This window comes from Spermophilus citellus (genome assembly GCF_964194105.1).
Source record: "Spermophilus citellus genome assembly, chromosome: 9".
Classification (NCBI taxonomy): Eukaryota; Metazoa; Chordata; class Mammalia; order Rodentia; family Sciuridae; genus Spermophilus; species Spermophilus citellus.
In genome coordinates, this window is record NC_138191.1 from 57,057,122 (window position 1) to 57,074,884 (window position 17,763).

A 17,763-nucleotide genomic window follows, 5' to 3' on the forward strand; every position below is an offset into this window, starting at 1 on the left:
TAAAGGGCTCATTTGTAATCTGTATTTTGCATATCTTTAATTTTTTATTGATGTTTGTTTTTTTGTTGTTGAGCTTGCATGTAGTTTCTCCCATTCACAGCTTCTTTTTATACTTTTAGCAATGTCTTTCAGGGAGGAAAAAGTTTTAATTTTGATGGAGTCTAGCTTATTATTTTCTTCTTTTATGGGTCATGTTTTTGATGTTATATCTAAGGATAAGGAAACTTCATCTAACCCAAGGTCACAAAGTTTACTCCTAAAAATTTTATGGATTTTATTATTAATTATTTTTTAACCTGTGGATTAAACCCAGGAGCTCTTTCCCACTGAGCTACATCCCCAGTCCTTTTATTGTGAAACAGGATCTCACTAAGATAGGAGGCTAGCCTGGAAATTGCAAGGCTCCTCCTGTCTGAGCCTCCTAAATTGCTGGGATTATAGGCACGCACCATGGTGCCTGACAAAATTGTGTTATTGTACATTTAGATATATGATCCAGGGCTGGGGATATGGCTCAGTTGGTAGAGTGCTTGCCTTGCATGCCTAAGGCCCTAGGTTCAGTCTAGCACCACAAAAGAAATAGATAGATAGATAGATAGATAGATAGATAGATAGATAGATAGATAGATAATCCATTTTGATTCAGTCTAGCACCACAAAAGAAATAGATAGATAGATAGATAGATAGATAGATAGATAGATAGATTGATAGATAATCCATTTTGATTCAGTCTAGCACCACAAAAGAAATAGATAGATAGATAGATAGATAGATAGATAGATAGATTGATTGATAATCCATTTTGATTTATTTTTTTTCCATTTTTTTAAATTGGAGCTTGATAACTGTACATATGGTGGGATTTGTGGTTGCATATTCATATATTCATACAATATAACAAAATAGTTTGGCAATATCATTCCCTACCAATTGCCTTTTCCCTTCCTTTCTTCCCTTCCTCTGGTCCCTTTTCTCTACTGATTTCCTTTTGATTTTCATAAGAGGTATAGATTGAGGTTTGATTTTTAGCATTTAGATGTTATATTAAAATTGTACTTGTGGAATTTCAACTTATGGAAGTGATTGAGTACCAACACAGAGTGGTCAATGCCATTCATAGAAGAATTTATTGCTTACATTTTCTGAAGAGAAGGGGACTTATCATAGCAGGTTTGTCAGGCAGATGCAGGAGTGAAAGGAAAGCTAAGTTGGAGTCTTTATTGGGGTTTCCTCAGGAGAGGCAAAGGGGGCAAACAATTTAGAATTGGCTAGTTTGAATAATTCTGGTGGGCTTTGGACATAGGGATGGTCTCTAGTTGTTTGATACCTGACCTTGGGATGATACAGGGTCAAAATAGTTGGCTTGAGGTAAGAGTTAGATTGGGAGTCAGTTGGGGCTACAAACTTGGGACTCCTTGGTTTGCATGTGAATTATGTCATCCCTGCTGAGTCCTTGGCTATTTTAAGAGTTGTCTATCTCAAGAAGGAGCAGTCTCTCCCTGGCGAGCATTCTTTTTTTTTTTTTTTTTTTTTTAGACATCAAAATATATAATATAGAAAATAAAAAACATGGTTAATGTAGATGTCTGCTTGTTCTTATACCATTAGTTGAAAACACTGTGCCATTTCCTTTAAATTGCCTTTACATCTTCAAAAAAAAAAAAAAAAAAAATCACTTGACCACATTGTGTGTGTCAGTTTCTGGACTCTCCTCTTTATTCCATTAATGTATTTGTTTATCCTTTTTCAGAAACCCTAATATCTTGATTCAATTGCTTTAAGCCAAGTCTTAAATCCAGGTATTTTGAGTCTTACACTTTTTATTCTTTTTCAGAATTGTTTGTGTTTAAAATCCTTTCACTTGCCATTAAAATGTAGAATCATATTGTGTTTATCAAAAAAAAATTGCTAACATTTTTATTGAAATTTTATTAATTCTTTGATGATATTATAGAAAATTGATTGTATATGTCTCATCTTTTTAAATACATGAACGTATTTTTCCATTTATTTAGGTTATTGTTTTTTAAAAAATCAGCATTTTGTAGTATTCAACATATAAATCTTTTACAGATTTTGTTGAATTTAAATCTTGTATATGTGTTATTGTGAATGATTTTTGTACACATACACTTGAGAGTTCCAATTGTTTAATAATACTTAGAAATATTATTAATTTCTTTATATTGGTCTTATTTCTTGCAACCTCGATAAACTCACTTTGTTTTAGGAGCTTTTGGTTTAGAGTTTTCTATGTAGAAAATCACATTATCTGCAATTGAGAACAGCTTTATATTTTCCTTTACAGTGTGCATTTCTTTTGTTTATTTATTTTCTTATTGCACTAGATGGGGCTCCCTGTTGAATGGGGTCCCACTGTCAAGTAAGAGAGTTAAGAGATGACATCCTTGTCTTATTCTCCAGCAGAGGGAAAGATATTTAGGTCTTTCACCATTAAATATGGTGATACTGTAAGATATTTGAAGATACCCTTAAGTCTGATGAAGGAATTTTTCCTTTTGCTAGTTTGCTAAGAATTTTATCATGAATAAATGTTGGAATGTATAAAATATTTTTCTATATCATTTAATGTAATCATGTGGTCTATCTTCTTTTAGCCCATTAGTGTGGTGAATTAAATTGTTACTTGAGTGTTGATCTGGCCTTGCATTCCTGGGATTAGCGCCTCTTGTTTGTGATGTATTGTTCCTCTTATATATAGCTAGATTCAGTTGCTAATATTTTGTTATATTAAAAGATATTGGTATATATTTTTTTCTTTTTCTTTTTTTAAAAAATATGTTCTAATTAGTTATACATGACAGTAGCATGCAGTTTGACACATCATATATAAATGGTTGTATATGATGTAGAATCACACCAGTCGTGTAGTCATATATGCACATAGGGAAATAATGTCCAGTTCATTCCTACTGTTCTTCCTAACCCCATATCCCCTCCCCTCCCTTCACTCCCTTCTACCTAATCTAAAGCAACGTTATTCTTGCCTAGCTCCCTCCTTTTATTGTGAATTAGCATTACATATCAGGGAAAACATTTGGCCTTTAGTTTTTTGGGGTTGGTTTATTTCACTTAGCATGATATTCTCTAGCTCCATCCATTTACCAGCAAATGCCAACATTTCATTCTTCTTTAAGGCTGAGTAATTTTCCAGTGTGTATTATATACCACATTTTCTTTATCCATTCATCTGTAAAGGACAACTAGGTTGGTTCCATAGTTTAGCTGTTGTGTGAGTTGATCTGGTATAAACATGGATGTGGCTGCGTCACTGTAGTGTGGGAGTGGGATAATGGTGTCAAATGGTGGTTCCATTCCAAGTTTTCTGAGGAATTTCCATACTGCTTTCCATAATGGTTGCCAATTTGCAGTCCCACCAGCAATGTATAAGTGTACCTTTTCCCCTCATTCTCAACCAACATTTATTGTTGCTTGTATCCTTTTTGTTTTTAGTTTTATATGGATACAGTACCTTTATTTTATTCTTTTTATTTATTTATGTGGTGCTGAAGATTGAACCCCTATCCCCATGCGTGCCCCATGCGTGCAAGGCAAGCATAGTACCCCTGAACCACAACCCCAGCCTGCATCGTTGCTTGTATTGTTGATAATTGCCATTCTGACTGAAGTGAGATGAAATCCTAAGAGTAGTTTTGATTTGCATTTCTCTAATTGCTAAAGATATTGAACATTTTTTTCATATATTTGTTAATCAATTGTATTTCTTCTTCTGTGAGGTGTCTATTCAGTTCCTTAGCCCATTTATTGATTGGGTTATTTGGTTTTTTTTTTGGTGTTGTGTTTTTTTTTCTTTTTTTTATTATTATTTTTTTTATTGGTTGTTCACAACATTACAAAGCTCTTGACATATCATATTTCATACATTAGATTGAAGTGGGTTATGAACTCCCAATTTTACCCCAAATGCAGATTGCAGAATCACGTCGGTTACACATCCACAATTTTACATAATGCCCTATTAGTAATTGTTGTATTCTGCTACCTTTCCTATCCCCTACTATCCCTCCTCCCCTTCCCTCACATCTTCTCTCTCTACCCCATCTACTGTAATTCATTTCTCTCCTTGTTTATTTTCCCATTCCCCTCACAACCTCTTGTATGTAATTTTGTATAGCAATGAGGGTCTCCCTTCATTTCCATGCAATTTCCCTTTTCTCTCTCTTTCCCTCCCATCTCATGTCTCTGTTTAAAGTTAATCTTTTCTTCCTGCTCTTCCTCCCTACTCTGTTCATAGTTGCTCTCATTATATGAAAGAAGACATTTGGTATTTGTTTTTTAGGGATTGGCTAGCTTCACTAAGCATAATCTGCCCTAGTGCCATCCATTTCCCTGCAAATTCCATGATTTTGTCATTTTTTAGTGCTGCGTAATATTCCATGGTGTATAAATGCCACATTTTTCTTTATCCATTCATCTATTGAAGGGCATCTGGGTTGGTTCCACAGTCTAGCTATTGTGAATTGTGCTGCTATGAACATCGATGTGGCAGTATCCCTATAGCATGCTCTTTTAAGGTCTTCAGGGAATAGTCCGAGAAGGGCAATAGCAGGGTCAAATGGTGGTTCCATTCCCAGCTTTCCCAGGAATCTCCAAACTGCTTTCCAAATTGGGCGCACCAATTTGCAGTCCCACCAGCAATGTACAAGTGTACCCTTTTCTCCACATCCTCGCCAGCACTTGTTGTTTGACTTCATAGTGGCTGCCAATCTTACTGGAGTGAGATGGTATCTTAGGGTGGTTTTGATTTGCATTTCTCTGACTGCTAGAGATGGTGAGCATTTTTTCATGTATTTGTTGATTGATTGTATATCCTCCTCTGAGAAGTGTCTGTTCAGGTCCTTGGCCCATTTGTTGATTGGGTTATTTGTTATCTTATTGTCTAATTTTTTGAGTTCTTTGTATACTCTGGATATTAGGGCTCTATCTGAAGTGTGAGGAGTAAAAATTTGTTCCCAGGATGTAGGCTCCCTATTTACCTCTCTTATTGTTTCTCTTGCTGAGAAAAAAACTTTTTAGTTTAAGTAAGTCCCATTTGTTGATTCTTGTTATTAACTCTTGTGCTATGGGTGTCCTATTAAGGAATTTGGAGCCCGACCACACAATATGTAGATCTGAGCCAACTTTTTCTTCTATCAGACGCAGAGTCTCTGATTTGATATCAAGCTCCTTGATCCATTTTGAGTTAACTTTTGTGCATGGTGAGAGAAAGGGATTCAGTTTCATTTTGTTGCATATGGATTTCCAGTTTTCCCAGCACCATTTGTTGAAGATGCTATCCTTCCTCCATTGCATGCTTTTAGCCCCTTTATCAAATATAAGATAGTTGTAACTTTGTGGATTAGTCTCTGTGTCCTCTATTCTATACCATTGGTCCACCCGCCTGTTTTGGTACCAGTACCATGCTGTTTTTGTCACTATTGCTCTGTAATATAGTTTGAAATCTGGTATCGCTATACCACCTGATTCACACTTCCTGCTTAGAATTGCTTTTGCTATTCTGGGTGTTTTGTTTTTCCATATGAATTTCATGATTGCTTTATCTATTTCTAGAAGAAATGCTGTTGGGATTTTGATTGGCATTGCATTAAACCTATAGAGAACTTTTGGTAATATCGCCATTTTGATAATGTTAGTTCTGCCTATCCATGAACAGGGTATATTATTCCATCTTCTAAGATCTTCTTCTACTTCTCTCTTTAGGGTTCTGTAGTTTTCATTGTATAAATCTTTCACCTCTTTTGTTAGGTTGATTCCCAAGTATTTTATTTTTTTTGAGGATATTGTGAATGGAGTGTTTTACCTCATTTCTGTTTCAGAAGTTTTGTCGCTGATATACAGAAATGCCTTTGATTTATGTGTGTTGATTTTATATCCTGCCACTTTGCTGAATTCATTTATTAGTTCTAGTAGTTTCTTTGTAGATCCTTTTGGGTCTTCTAGGTATAGAATCATGTTGTCCGCAAATAGTGATAATGTAAGTTCTTCTTTTCCTATTTTTATGCCTTTAATTTCTTTTGTCTGTCTAATTGCTCTGGCCAGTGTTTTGAGAACTATATTGAATAGAAGTGGTGAGAGAGGGCATCCCTGTCTTGTTCCAGATTTTAGAGGGAATGCCTTCAACTTTTGTCCATTCAGAATGATGCTAGCCTGAGGCTTAGCATAGATAGCTTTTACAATGTCAAGGTAAGTTCCTGTTATCCCTAGTTTTTCTAATGTTTTGAACATAAAGGGATGCTGTACTTTGTCGAATGCTTTCTCTGCGTCTGTCGAGATGATCATATGGTTCTTATCTTTAAGTCTATTGATGTGGTGAATAACATTTATTGATTTCCGTGTATTGAACCATCCTTGCATCCCAGGGATGAATCCTACTTGATCATAGTGCACAATTTTTTTGATGTGTTTTTGTATTCGATTCGCCAGAATTTTTTGAGGATTTTTGCATCTAGGTTCATTAGAGATATTGGTCTGTAGTTTTCTTTCTTTGAGGTGTCTTTGTCCGGTTTCAGAATCAGGGTGATGTTGGCCTCATAGAATGAATTTGGAAGAGCTCCCTCTTTTTCTATTTCCTGAAATAACTTAAAAAGTATTGGTATTAATTCTTCTTTAAAAGTTTTGTAAAACTCCACTGTATACCCATCCGGTCCAGGGCTTTTCTTGGTTGGTAGTCTTTTGATTGCTTCTTCAATTTCATCCATTGATATTGGTCTGTTCAAATTGTGTGTATCTTCCTGACTCAGTCTGGGCAAATCATATGACTTAAGAAATTTATCGATGTCTTCACTATCTTCTATTTTATTGGAATATAGGTTTTCAAAATAATTTCTAATTGTCTTCTGTATTTCTGTAGCATCTGTTGTGATATTGCCTTTTTCATCCCATATGTTAGTAATTTGAGTTCTCTCTCTTCTTCTCTTTGTTAGCATGGCTAAAGGTCTGTCGATCTTATTTATTTTTTCGAAGAACAACTTTTAGTTTTGTTAATTTTTTCAATAGTTTCTTTTGTTTCAATTTTCTTGATTTCCGCTCTGATTTTAATTATTTCTTGCCTTCTGCTACATTTGCTGCTGTTTTGCTCTTCCTTTTCTAGGGCTTTGAGATGAAGTGTGAGCTCATTTATTTGTTGTTTTTTTCTTTTTTTGAGGAATGACCACCAGGTGATGAATTTCCCTCTTAAAACTGCTTTCATTGTGTCCCATAGATTCCAATATGTTGTGTCTCTATTTTCATTTATCTCTAAGAATTTTTTGATTTCCTTCTTTATGTCTTCTGTAACCCATTGATCATTCAGTAACATATTGTTCATTTTCCATGTGATGTAGGATTTTTCCTTCCTTCTTTTATCATTGATTTCCAGTTTCATTCCATTATGATCAGATAAGATGCATGGTATTATCTCTACCCCTTTATATTTACTGAGGGTTACCCTATGGCATAATATATGGTCTATTTTTGAGAAGGATCCATGTGCTGCTGAGAAAAAAGTATATCCATTTGATGATGGTTGATATATTCTATATATGTCAGTTAAGTCTAGGTTATTGATTGTGGTATTGAGTTCTATAGTTTCTTTATTCAACTTTTGTTTGGTGGATCTGTTCAATGGTGAGAGAGGTGTGTTGAAGTCACCCATAATTATTGTGTTGTGGTCTATTTGATTCTTGAACTTGAGGAGAATTTGTTTTATGAATGTCGCAGCACCATTATTTGGTGCATAAATATTGATAATTGTTATGTCTTGTTGGTGAATGGTTCCTTTTAACAGTATATAATGTCCTTCCTTATCCCTTTTGATTAACTTAGTCTTGAAGTCGATTTTATCATGAAAGATTTTTATTTCATTGTCATACCTGAAGCTTAATTTTGCTGGATACAGAATTCTTGGTTGGCATCCATTGTCTTTCAGTGTTTGAAATACATTGTTCCATGACCTTCTTGCTTTCAGCGTCTGTGATAAAAAATCCATTGTTAACCTTATTGGTTTACCCCTGAATGTAATCTGCCTCCTTTCTCTTGTAGCTTTTAATATTTTCTCTTTGTTCTGTATATTGGATATCTTCATAACAATGTGTCTTGGCGTTGGTCTACTGTGATTTTGTGTGCTCGGTGTCCTGTATGCATCTTCAATTTGTATATCTGTTTCCTTTTTTATTTCTGGAAAGTTTTCTGTAATTATTTCATTCAGCAGGTTACTCATTCCCTTGGTTTGAATCTCTGTACCTTCTTCTATCCCGATGACTCGTAAGTTTGGTTTTTTTATGTTATCCCATAACTCTTGGATGTTTTTCTCGTGATTTTTTACCAGCCTATCTGAGTTGGCTAGACTCTTTTCAAGATGATATATTTTGTCTTCATTATCTGACGTTCTGGCTTCTACTTGTTCCACTCTGTTAGTGATACTCTCAATTGAGTTTTTAATTTGGTTTATCGTTTCCTTCATTTCTAGAATTATTGTTTGATTATTTTTTATAATCTCTATCTCCTGATAAAGATGCTTAACTTCTTCTTTTAGCTGTTTATGTAATTCATTCTCAATGTGTTCTTTCGCTGCTTGAATTTGCTGTCTTGTATCCTCTTTAAGGTTCCATTCCATCTGTCTAAGGTGTTCCTTGAGTTCTTTATATGACCATTTTTCTGATGACTCTAGGTCCTCCTGAATATTTAGGCTGTCCTGCATTGTTTGTACTCCTTTTCTTCCTTGATTTTTGAAGCTGCTCATGTTACTTCTTGTTCTGTTTGACTGCTGAGTTACTGTTTACTCCTATAAATTTATTTGATGCTTGGGAGGAAAGGTATTAGAAGGGAAGGGAAGAAGTCACTAAAGAGAATGAGAGTAAGCAGGTAGAATTCAAGGAAGGGGGAATAAGAAAATTGAAAAGAAATGAAAAGACAAAAGAAGAAAAAAAAGGAAATAAAAAAGAAATAAAAATTTTTTAAAAAATAATAATAAAAAATAAAATTAAAATTAGAAGAAAAAAAATTTTTTTAAAAGTGTAAAAAAAATTTAAAAACAACAAGAAAGAAAAATGAAAATGAATGAAAAAACCCAAATCAAAAAAAAAGAGAAAAAAAAACTAATAAATGAAGTCTTAGAGTTTGATTAACTTCTCTTCCAGTAGGTGGCGCTGTGCCCACCAGGCCAAGTTTCTCCTGTCAATACGCAGGAACCAATCACTGTGCAGCACCTCCTCCTCCCAGACTGGGCGAGTCTCCAATCCTGAGTGCCTAGGGCCTCCTCTTGTGTCTAGTCACTTCCCCACTTTTCCTCTAGCCAGGCCCCTCTCACCACAATACTGGCTACACACCAGGTCTGCTGCTCCCGGGAGCCCTGTTTTCATGAACGACTGGGCACACTCTCCCAGTTTGCCATTCCCTCAGACCCTAAGTTTGTAGAGCTTGGGGCTGAGAATCCTCAGCGAATTTTACTTGTCCTCCGGTAGCCACACCCCCAGTAGCTGGTGCAAGAGACCTCATTTGTCAGCACTGGTGGGAGCGGTAGCCGGGAGTTCCGCTTTGCCGGTCCCGCGCCACGTCTGATTCCCTTGGTCTGGCTATTGCGCTCACGGGAGAGCTGGGAGGGGCCCTTACGGGAGAGCTGGGAGGGGCCTTTAAGGTTTCCCCGATGTGTGGAGAGGGAAGGCTAGGGAATTACACACCTGTAGCCGCAGGTTTCAATGAAGTTATCTCCTCCGCCGCAGTCTGGTGACGTCAGTTCTCTGCCATGGTGGTCTCTCTTGCAAATGGCGACAGTTCGTTTCCCTTTGCCGGGTGACCAATGCAATGGGTGGGTCCTTACTGTCTCTCCCAAGCCCCGTTTCAAACCTGTGGCCACTACCTATGAAGGCTCGGTTGGCATTTACCTCCGTAGGAACAGAAGGGCCGACCAGTTGTTTCAGCCAGATGGATTAGTGCTGAGTCACAACTGTTTGTCTGTGGGAAGCAGGCGAACAGGAGCTTGAATTCAGCCGATCGGGGCTCAGTGTGTGTTCTGAGAGGCCCAGACAGTTCGCCCCAGATCCACGTCAGTTCAGCATTGCCTAGTGATCCTGAGCAAACAGAATTTAGATTGTTTACGACTCCCTCTGCCCGCACAGCTGAAGAGGTCAGAGACTTGATCTCTCCGCGCCCACCGCCACGTTGGAATCCCTGGTTTTGTGTTTTTTGAGTTCTTACATATCCAGGAGCTTAATCCTCTCTCTGAGGTGCATTGTTTTAATTTTCTGTTTGGTTTTGGTTTAGGGTAATTCCTGTTCCATAAAATGAGTAGAGAAGAGTTCCCTCCTATTCTGTTTTCTAGAAGAGTTTGTATTAAATATGTTATTTCCTATTTAGATATTTGGTAGCATTCCCTGATGAAAGTATCTGGCCTTGGGATTTTCTTTTTAGCAAGATTTTTTATTATATTTTCAACTCTGTTGATAAAATCCTATTCAAGTTAATTATTTTTCTTAGGTGAATTTTGGTAGTTTGTGACTTATGTGGAATTAGGCCTTATCATCTTAAATTGCTGAATTTATGTGCACAGGGTTCTTTGTAGTATTCCTTTATCCTCTTAATGTCTCTGTAGGATGTAGTGATCTCTCCTTTTGTTTCTGATGTGGATCATTTGTATCCTCTATTCTCCTTATCTCCCCACCTTTGCATGGGCAGATTTTCTCTCTGGTCGGTCTGGTTCCAAGTTTATAAATTTTATTTATATTTTCAAAAAATTACTTTATAAAAAACATTTTTTGTTTTCATTGATTTTTCTTTTTCCAGATTTATGAATTTCTTTTTATTCTTTATTTCTGTTTGCTTTCAGATTGTTTTGCCTTTTTTTTTAAGTTTCTTAAAAGTAGGAGCTTGAGACCTTCCTGCTTTTCCAGTAAAAATATTTAATGCTTAAGTTTCCCTATATCATTGTTTAGCTGAATCTCATGAAACTTAAAATGTAATTTCATGTTTATTTAGTTCAGAATATTTTCTAATTTCCTTAAGACTTCATTTTCAACATAGTGATAATGTAAAGTTTGTTGTTTAATTTTCCAAGTACTTGAGGATTTCTCTAGATATTTTCCTGAGACTGATTTCTAGTTTAATTTCATTATGGTAGAAGAAATACTTTGCATGATTTCAGTTCTTTGAAATTTGTTTTGGTTTGTTATGACTCAGGATTGAATAAAGAACAAAGAAAGAATAAAAAGCAGAAAAATCAATGAAAATGAAAAAAGGAAAAGAAAAATCAGTGAAACTAAAAGGTGTTTTTCTGAAAAGATTAATAATGAATATTCTATGTGTGTACTTGAAAAGAATGTGCACTCTATTGTTGACTGGAATGTTTCATCAGTGTCAGTTCCTGTTGGTTTGTAGTGTAATTTACTTCTTGTATATTCTTGATTACTTCTAAATATGTCCATCAGTTTTTGAGAAAAGAGCTTGAAGACTTGAACATATTGTGTATTTTTAGTTTTTTCAGTTTTTATATATTCTGAGCTCTGTTAGTTACTTTCACATTAATAATTGTTGTATGATCTTGACAAATTGATCCTTTCATTTTTATGATATGTCTACTTATCCTGGTAAATTTCCTTGCTTTTTAGACTAATTTATGTAATATTGATAGAGTTCTTTCAGTTTTCTTTTGAACATGGAATATCTTTGTTTAATCTTTTATCAGAATTACATTTTAATTTAAAATGCTCATCTTTATTTTGTCTACTTAATTTATATGTTGTATTTTTATTATATTTCATTGTACACTTATATATTTTAGTTAATTATACTAGGAATTGCAGGGGGTTTTTTTGTTGTTGTTGTTGTTTTTGGTGTGTGTGTGTGTATAAACAGTTGATCTCTGTATACATGGATTCCACATCCATGGATTCAGCAAAAAAATCACATCTGTATTATAGAACATGAACAGACTATCATTCTCTAAGCAATATAGTATAGCATTTGCATCATAATCCATAATATAAGTAATCTACAAATCTTAAATTATTTGGGAGTGTTTGCATAGATTATATGCAAATACTATGACATTTTATATAGGGGCTTGAGCATGTGAGATTTGGGTATATGAGGGGTATCCTAAAAGCATCCCAAATAGATGGTGAGGGATAACTGTATTTAATTTTTCAGAGTTCATGGAGAATAAATATTCTGCCACTTCAAGTAGAATATATAAAACTTGCCACTATACAAGTCCCCTTAACCATTGAGGATTGTGGTTGATATGTGTTTATCCATTACAAATCTCACCAAGCCATTTTAAATTTTTTGTTTAAAAGTCGTATGTATTTTAAAGAAGAAAAGGAAAGTAGTTTATCATATTTGCCCAGATACTTTCCATTTCTGTTTATTTTCCTTTCATTCCTGCAGTTCCATCTTCCCTAACATTTTTCTTCTGTAAACAGACTGTCTCTTACCATTTCTTTTATAGCAAGTCTGCTGGTCACAATTTTTTTTTAAATTACCTTTTATCTAAGAATATCTTCATTTTGTCCTTAATTCTGAAGAACATTTTCACTGTTTATTGAGTTCTAAATACACAATTCAGTTGTTGTTTTTCTTCCCCCTCCACTTTAAAAATGTTGTTCCCCTGCCTCTGGCCTCCATGGTTTCTCAGAAGAAATCCATAGACATTTTTTTACATCATTGTTCCTTGTATGGTTTGTGTTGCTTTTCTTTGGCTGCTTCTAAGATTTGATTTTCTTTGTGTTTACTTTTTAGCAGTTTGGCTAAGACTTATCTGCACATGAATTTTGCTGAGTTTTTTCCATTTGGACTCACTGAATTTCTTGAATCTACATGTTTGATCCTTGCAAATTTTGACAAGGTTTGAGCTATCATTTTTTTCAAATATTTTTGTTTGTAGTATTTTCTTTCTTCTAACACTCAGGTGACTCACAGGTCTGGATGATCCTATTTTTCTCCTAATCTTTTTTCCTTTAATTGTTTTTACAAACAGTCCCCAATTTATTATGGTTCAGCCTAAGATTTTTCAACTTTATAGTGGGTTGTAAATACATTTTCAACTTTGGGTGGATTTATCAGGAAATAACTCTATCATAAGTTGAGGGGCATCTTTGACCTAGGATCTGTCTTCAAGTTCACTGACTCCATTTTATTATAAAATCCTTTAGTAAATTTTTTAGTAGGAAAATTCCCTTTTGGTGTTTTTTTTTTTTATCTTCTGTTTCTCTGCTAAGACTTCTGTCTGTTCATGTTTCAAGAATGATTTTCCTTACTTCTTGACCATGTTATCATAGCTGCTTTAGAGTCTTCATCTGATAGTTCCACTGTCTGAGTTAACCTCAGTGTTGATATCTATTGACTGTCTTTCTCTTGTGAGTTGTTGAGATCTTCCTGATTCTTTGTATGAAAAGTAGCATTAGATGATATCTTACATGTTTTCAATATTACTTTCTGTGACTTTTAATCCTGTTTATAACCTGTATTGAACATTGATTTTTTTTTTTTTTTAAGTTTAACAGAATTTGATCTAGTTAGATTCTCTCTCCAGCTTCTGTGTGCCTCCGTTCCTGGTCTTCTGACTGGGAAACTAAAATGTACCTGCCTAATCTGCTGTCCTCCAGGGAGCCAGGGGCATCAATTCTGTCATTAAATAAGGGGAGAAAAAAGAAAAACAAGAGGAACTTCAAATCCACTTACTCCTTGGAGCACGATTCATCTGGTCATAAAGGATTCCCTCCAAAGTTTAGATATATGTTCCACTTCTACTGCCATCACCTACTGCCACAGGATTGCATCTTAGGGATTTGTGCTTATTTGGGCACTGGGGCAGGAGAGGAAACAAACCCACCAAAGAAACCAGGGTTATCACCTGCTCTTAGTCACATCTGCTGCTCCATGTCCTTTTATATTCTTTGGACCAGAGAGGATCTCTCTTGGAGTTCTTTCTGTATCATGTTTACATTTCTGGGACTCAAGTTGTTTTTGAGGAGGGGCCAAGCATAGGCTGGAAATGTGATTGGGGTGGAGGCAGGAAAATGTACCTTGAATTATGGTTTATTTGCTACATTCTACCTGCTACCATTTTCTTTTTAGAGTTTTTAGATAGCTGATTTGTGCATTCTGCCCAGGGTTTTTGAGTAAATTAAGTGTAGACCAAGGATAATGAGATTATTGCATCTGAATCAGAAATCTTTAAAATGTTTTGAGTATTTAAAATTGTGTTTCATTAATTTACCAAATTTTAATTAATGTTATAGCTTATAGAAGCATAAAAATAATTGAAAAGGATTATAAAATCCAAGGATTCGAAATTACCTTGTCAGTCATTTAGGCTAACCATTTACCTTTGACACATCCCTTTCACCTCCAACTATAGTTGATGATGTTTAAGATTAAGTATTTACATACCAGTGTATTAGCTGTTTGTCTACATTAAGTTATTTAATTTGTACATAATCATATTGGGTATAATATAATTATTTTTCTATCCTTTTTAACTGATGCAGAAACAAAATTCTAGAATGCCTTTCCTCTATAAATAAGGTCTTTGAACCAGTCACATTGCCATTACTTTGGGAGCCTATAAGGAATGTATAATCTTGGATTTTAATCCAGACTTTGCATTTGAACAAGATTTCCAGGCAATTTATTTGAATATTATTTTTTTTAAATCACTGTTATAAATATCTTGATCATGGTCATGCAAGTAAGCTTAAGCAGTATGGTCAGACCATCAGGGTATTGAGTTATGGATTCTCAAATTGTGAACCATCAGGGACTTGAGTTGTATTTTTTAAACTTTACAGTTTAATAACCATTTTGCAGGAAGTGATCACTCCTAGATATTAGATTAAAACTACTTTTTTATTTATAATCTTTATCTTTCATTAAATTAGGCAATATACCATGCGTACCGTGGTATTCAGAGCTGTTTCACTTGTATGCCCTTTTTATTGGTACATTCATTGAAATCAGTGTACATTTATTTATAATGCATTCTGTATGTCATGAGTTGTTTCTGCCTTTTGTCTCTGTAACTATAGGTAACAGTTAACCTCTTCCAGATGCAGCACCTGCAGGCTGCCTCCCTTGCAAACAGTTTACAGTCTCTCTGTGATAACGCCAAACTTTATGATCCAGGCCAAGAGTATAGTGAATTTGTGAAGGCTACAAATTCAACTGAAGAAGAAAAAGTTGATGGGTAAGAATTAATATGTAGAATTAATATATTTCTAGAGATAAAACATTTACTAAGTTTCTGTTATAAAGAGGTATCTTTTCTAACCTTGATAGAATTAACTTGAAAAGTTTCTGAATTTTTTTATATTATTTTGTCATTTCTTAGTCCATTCAGTGAATAGCTTTCCATTTTGACACAGACCTCAGTTCTGTGAGACTTAAAAATCCTTTGGGAATGTTAAATGACAATCATACACATTTTGAATGTCCACAAAATTTAACCTATATTTTCCACTGAAGTGATACTAGAAAAGTTTAACCATAACATGAATTACTGACTGTACCATTGCTATTCTTGTTCTTGTTTCAGCTGTGCAAATAAAAGTTTTATCCATATCTCCTTAAAGAAGAGATATTACTACTATCTATGTAATAGTTTGTTCATAATATTTAGTTAATTACTCTATATTTATTAAGTCTACAAATTTTTCTGACTATGGTATAAAGTAGATTTATTGTTAGTGCTGAGCTTTATTTGCTTTTTCTTAGGAATGTAAATAAACCATTAACAGATAGTTCCCGGACATCTAGATATGGCCCTGCTGACTCTTTAGAGGATGTTGTGCGCCTTCCTGACAGCTGTAACAAAATTGAAGAGGACAGATGCTCTAACAATGCAGACCTAACAGGTACCTTTCACTTTGAAGAGAATACAGGTTTATGAAGGAGCAGATTGCGCATTTAATCATTAAATGAACTAGAGCTCTGGAATTAGAAAATCAGGCTTTATAATGTAACTCTATGAGACCTAGTCCCAATTATAATCACCATGCCTGCCTTAAAGTCCCTAATAGTTCATTGTTAAAGAAACTTGAATCGTCTCATTTTATATAATGTCAGTGTTTTACCTTATGAAATCCACCTGTTAGCTAAGTTTTGACTTTAAATATTCTTTTCTTAAAGGTTCTTCTTTCATAAGATCATGGACATGTGGGATGGTTAGTGACTCTGAGAGTACTGGAGGGAGCAGTGAATCTAGATCTTTGGATTCAGAGTCTATAAGTCCAGGTACATAAATATTTAAGTCTAGCAGTGAAAATATTAAAATAATAATTCGGGGTATATTCATAACTATCTTATTTGTATAATGAACTGTCTTAGATATAGAGATGAGAATGTACGCATATATGTACAAGAAAAAGAATGAAACAAACCCTCACTAACAATATTAATACATTTGAAGCCCTCTGAGTACCCCTTCTTGATAACACTGCCTTATCTCCCATGAGAATAAACTATTATCCTATTTTAAAAATCATTTTGTAGATATTTTAAGTATTTTTAGTACCTATATGTACTGGAGTTTTTCCCTCTTCTGGATGTTGTTCAAATTCAGTCATACTGTTTTGTGACTTAATTCATGCATGTTATGTTAATGCAAGTAGTTGCCTTTATTTTTACTCCTGTATCCTAGTCTATGAACTTGAATATCATTATCTGCATTTTGAATTATTTTGCAGTAATTGCTATAATAAACAATTCCATTATGCCTATGAAAATTATTGCTAAATTTTTATAAATGTGCTTTAAGGTACTATGATATAAATAGTCTCAAAATTCTCAGAGAGGAAATGTTTTGAATTCTCCCTTAGTAATATTAAAGAGAATAATTCACCATAGGTTTTATAGCTAGTAGGAGAAAGTAGCATTTAAATTCAGGAGATTCTTATTTCCACATTCTTCTACCAAAGACTGCTATAGTCCTTTCTGGCTATCTACCTTCCTCCTAGACTCCAGGGGGATGTTACAGGGTTTGACCTCGTCAAATTCTGAGGCCATTTTTTCAAGAATTTTACGTATTGCAGTTTTATACGTTCATATGAATGATTTGTGAAAGTTATAATTTTTGCCATGCAGCACTGGGGTTTGTAGATTGATCACCAGCTGCCACTTTCTTACTTCCCGCTCGCTCTATTCAAGGGACATTCTAGAAGCTAAATATTTTTTTTTGAATTAATTTTTTTTTATTGGTTGTTCACAACATTACAAAGCTCTTGACATATCATATTTCATACTAGAAGCTAAATATTTAACTGAATATTTGTAATTCTAGACAGTGCCAGAAACTAAGACCCAATCTAGAGCAAGCCCTAACCCATTTGGAATCTTGTAAATGTTATGTGATGAAGGCAAAAATTTGGAATTTCTGTCACATGATAAGTAGGTAGTCTGAGGGATGCCTCACCTGAAAAAGGAAACTTAAGGACATGACATAGAATGAAATGAAAGGGGGTTTGAGTTAGAGTTCTTGTTTGCCCCTGTGAGAAAGAAATATAACCAAAGACTAGTATTCATACAGAGGCAGATTTCTGTTCAATAATTTAAGGGAACTATTTTATAATTACAATAGTTCTAAAATGGAACATGTGAACTTGTGATTTTTCAGTCATTGGGAACACATTCCAAGCAAAAACTAGACACTCACCTGTAAACATATTGAACAGAAAAACCCTTTTGAGAAGAGGGTATTGCTTAGCATCATTTATGGAAAGTATTACTAATTGAAGCTAAGACAATTAAGACCT

The 17,763-nt window shown here is 34.6% G+C and overlaps 1 protein-coding gene across 4 annotated transcripts in view; it reads left to right on the forward strand.

Moving 5' to 3' along the window:
- The window catches only part of ARHGAP29 (Rho GTPase activating protein 29), a 68,559-nt gene that overhangs the window by 35,801 nt on the left and 14,995 nt on the right, over positions 1-17,763 (forward strand). For all 4 annotated transcript variants that reach the window (XM_081305039.1, XM_081305041.1, XM_081305040.1 and 1 more), the window contains 3 exons: positions 15,043-15,200; positions 15,728-15,867; positions 16,142-16,246. In XM_081305039.1, the coding sequence (XP_081161165.1) occupies positions 15,043-15,200; positions 15,728-15,867; positions 16,142-16,246 (403 nt within the window). The remainder of the gene's footprint in view (positions 1-15,042; positions 15,201-15,727; positions 15,868-16,141; positions 16,247-17,763) is intronic.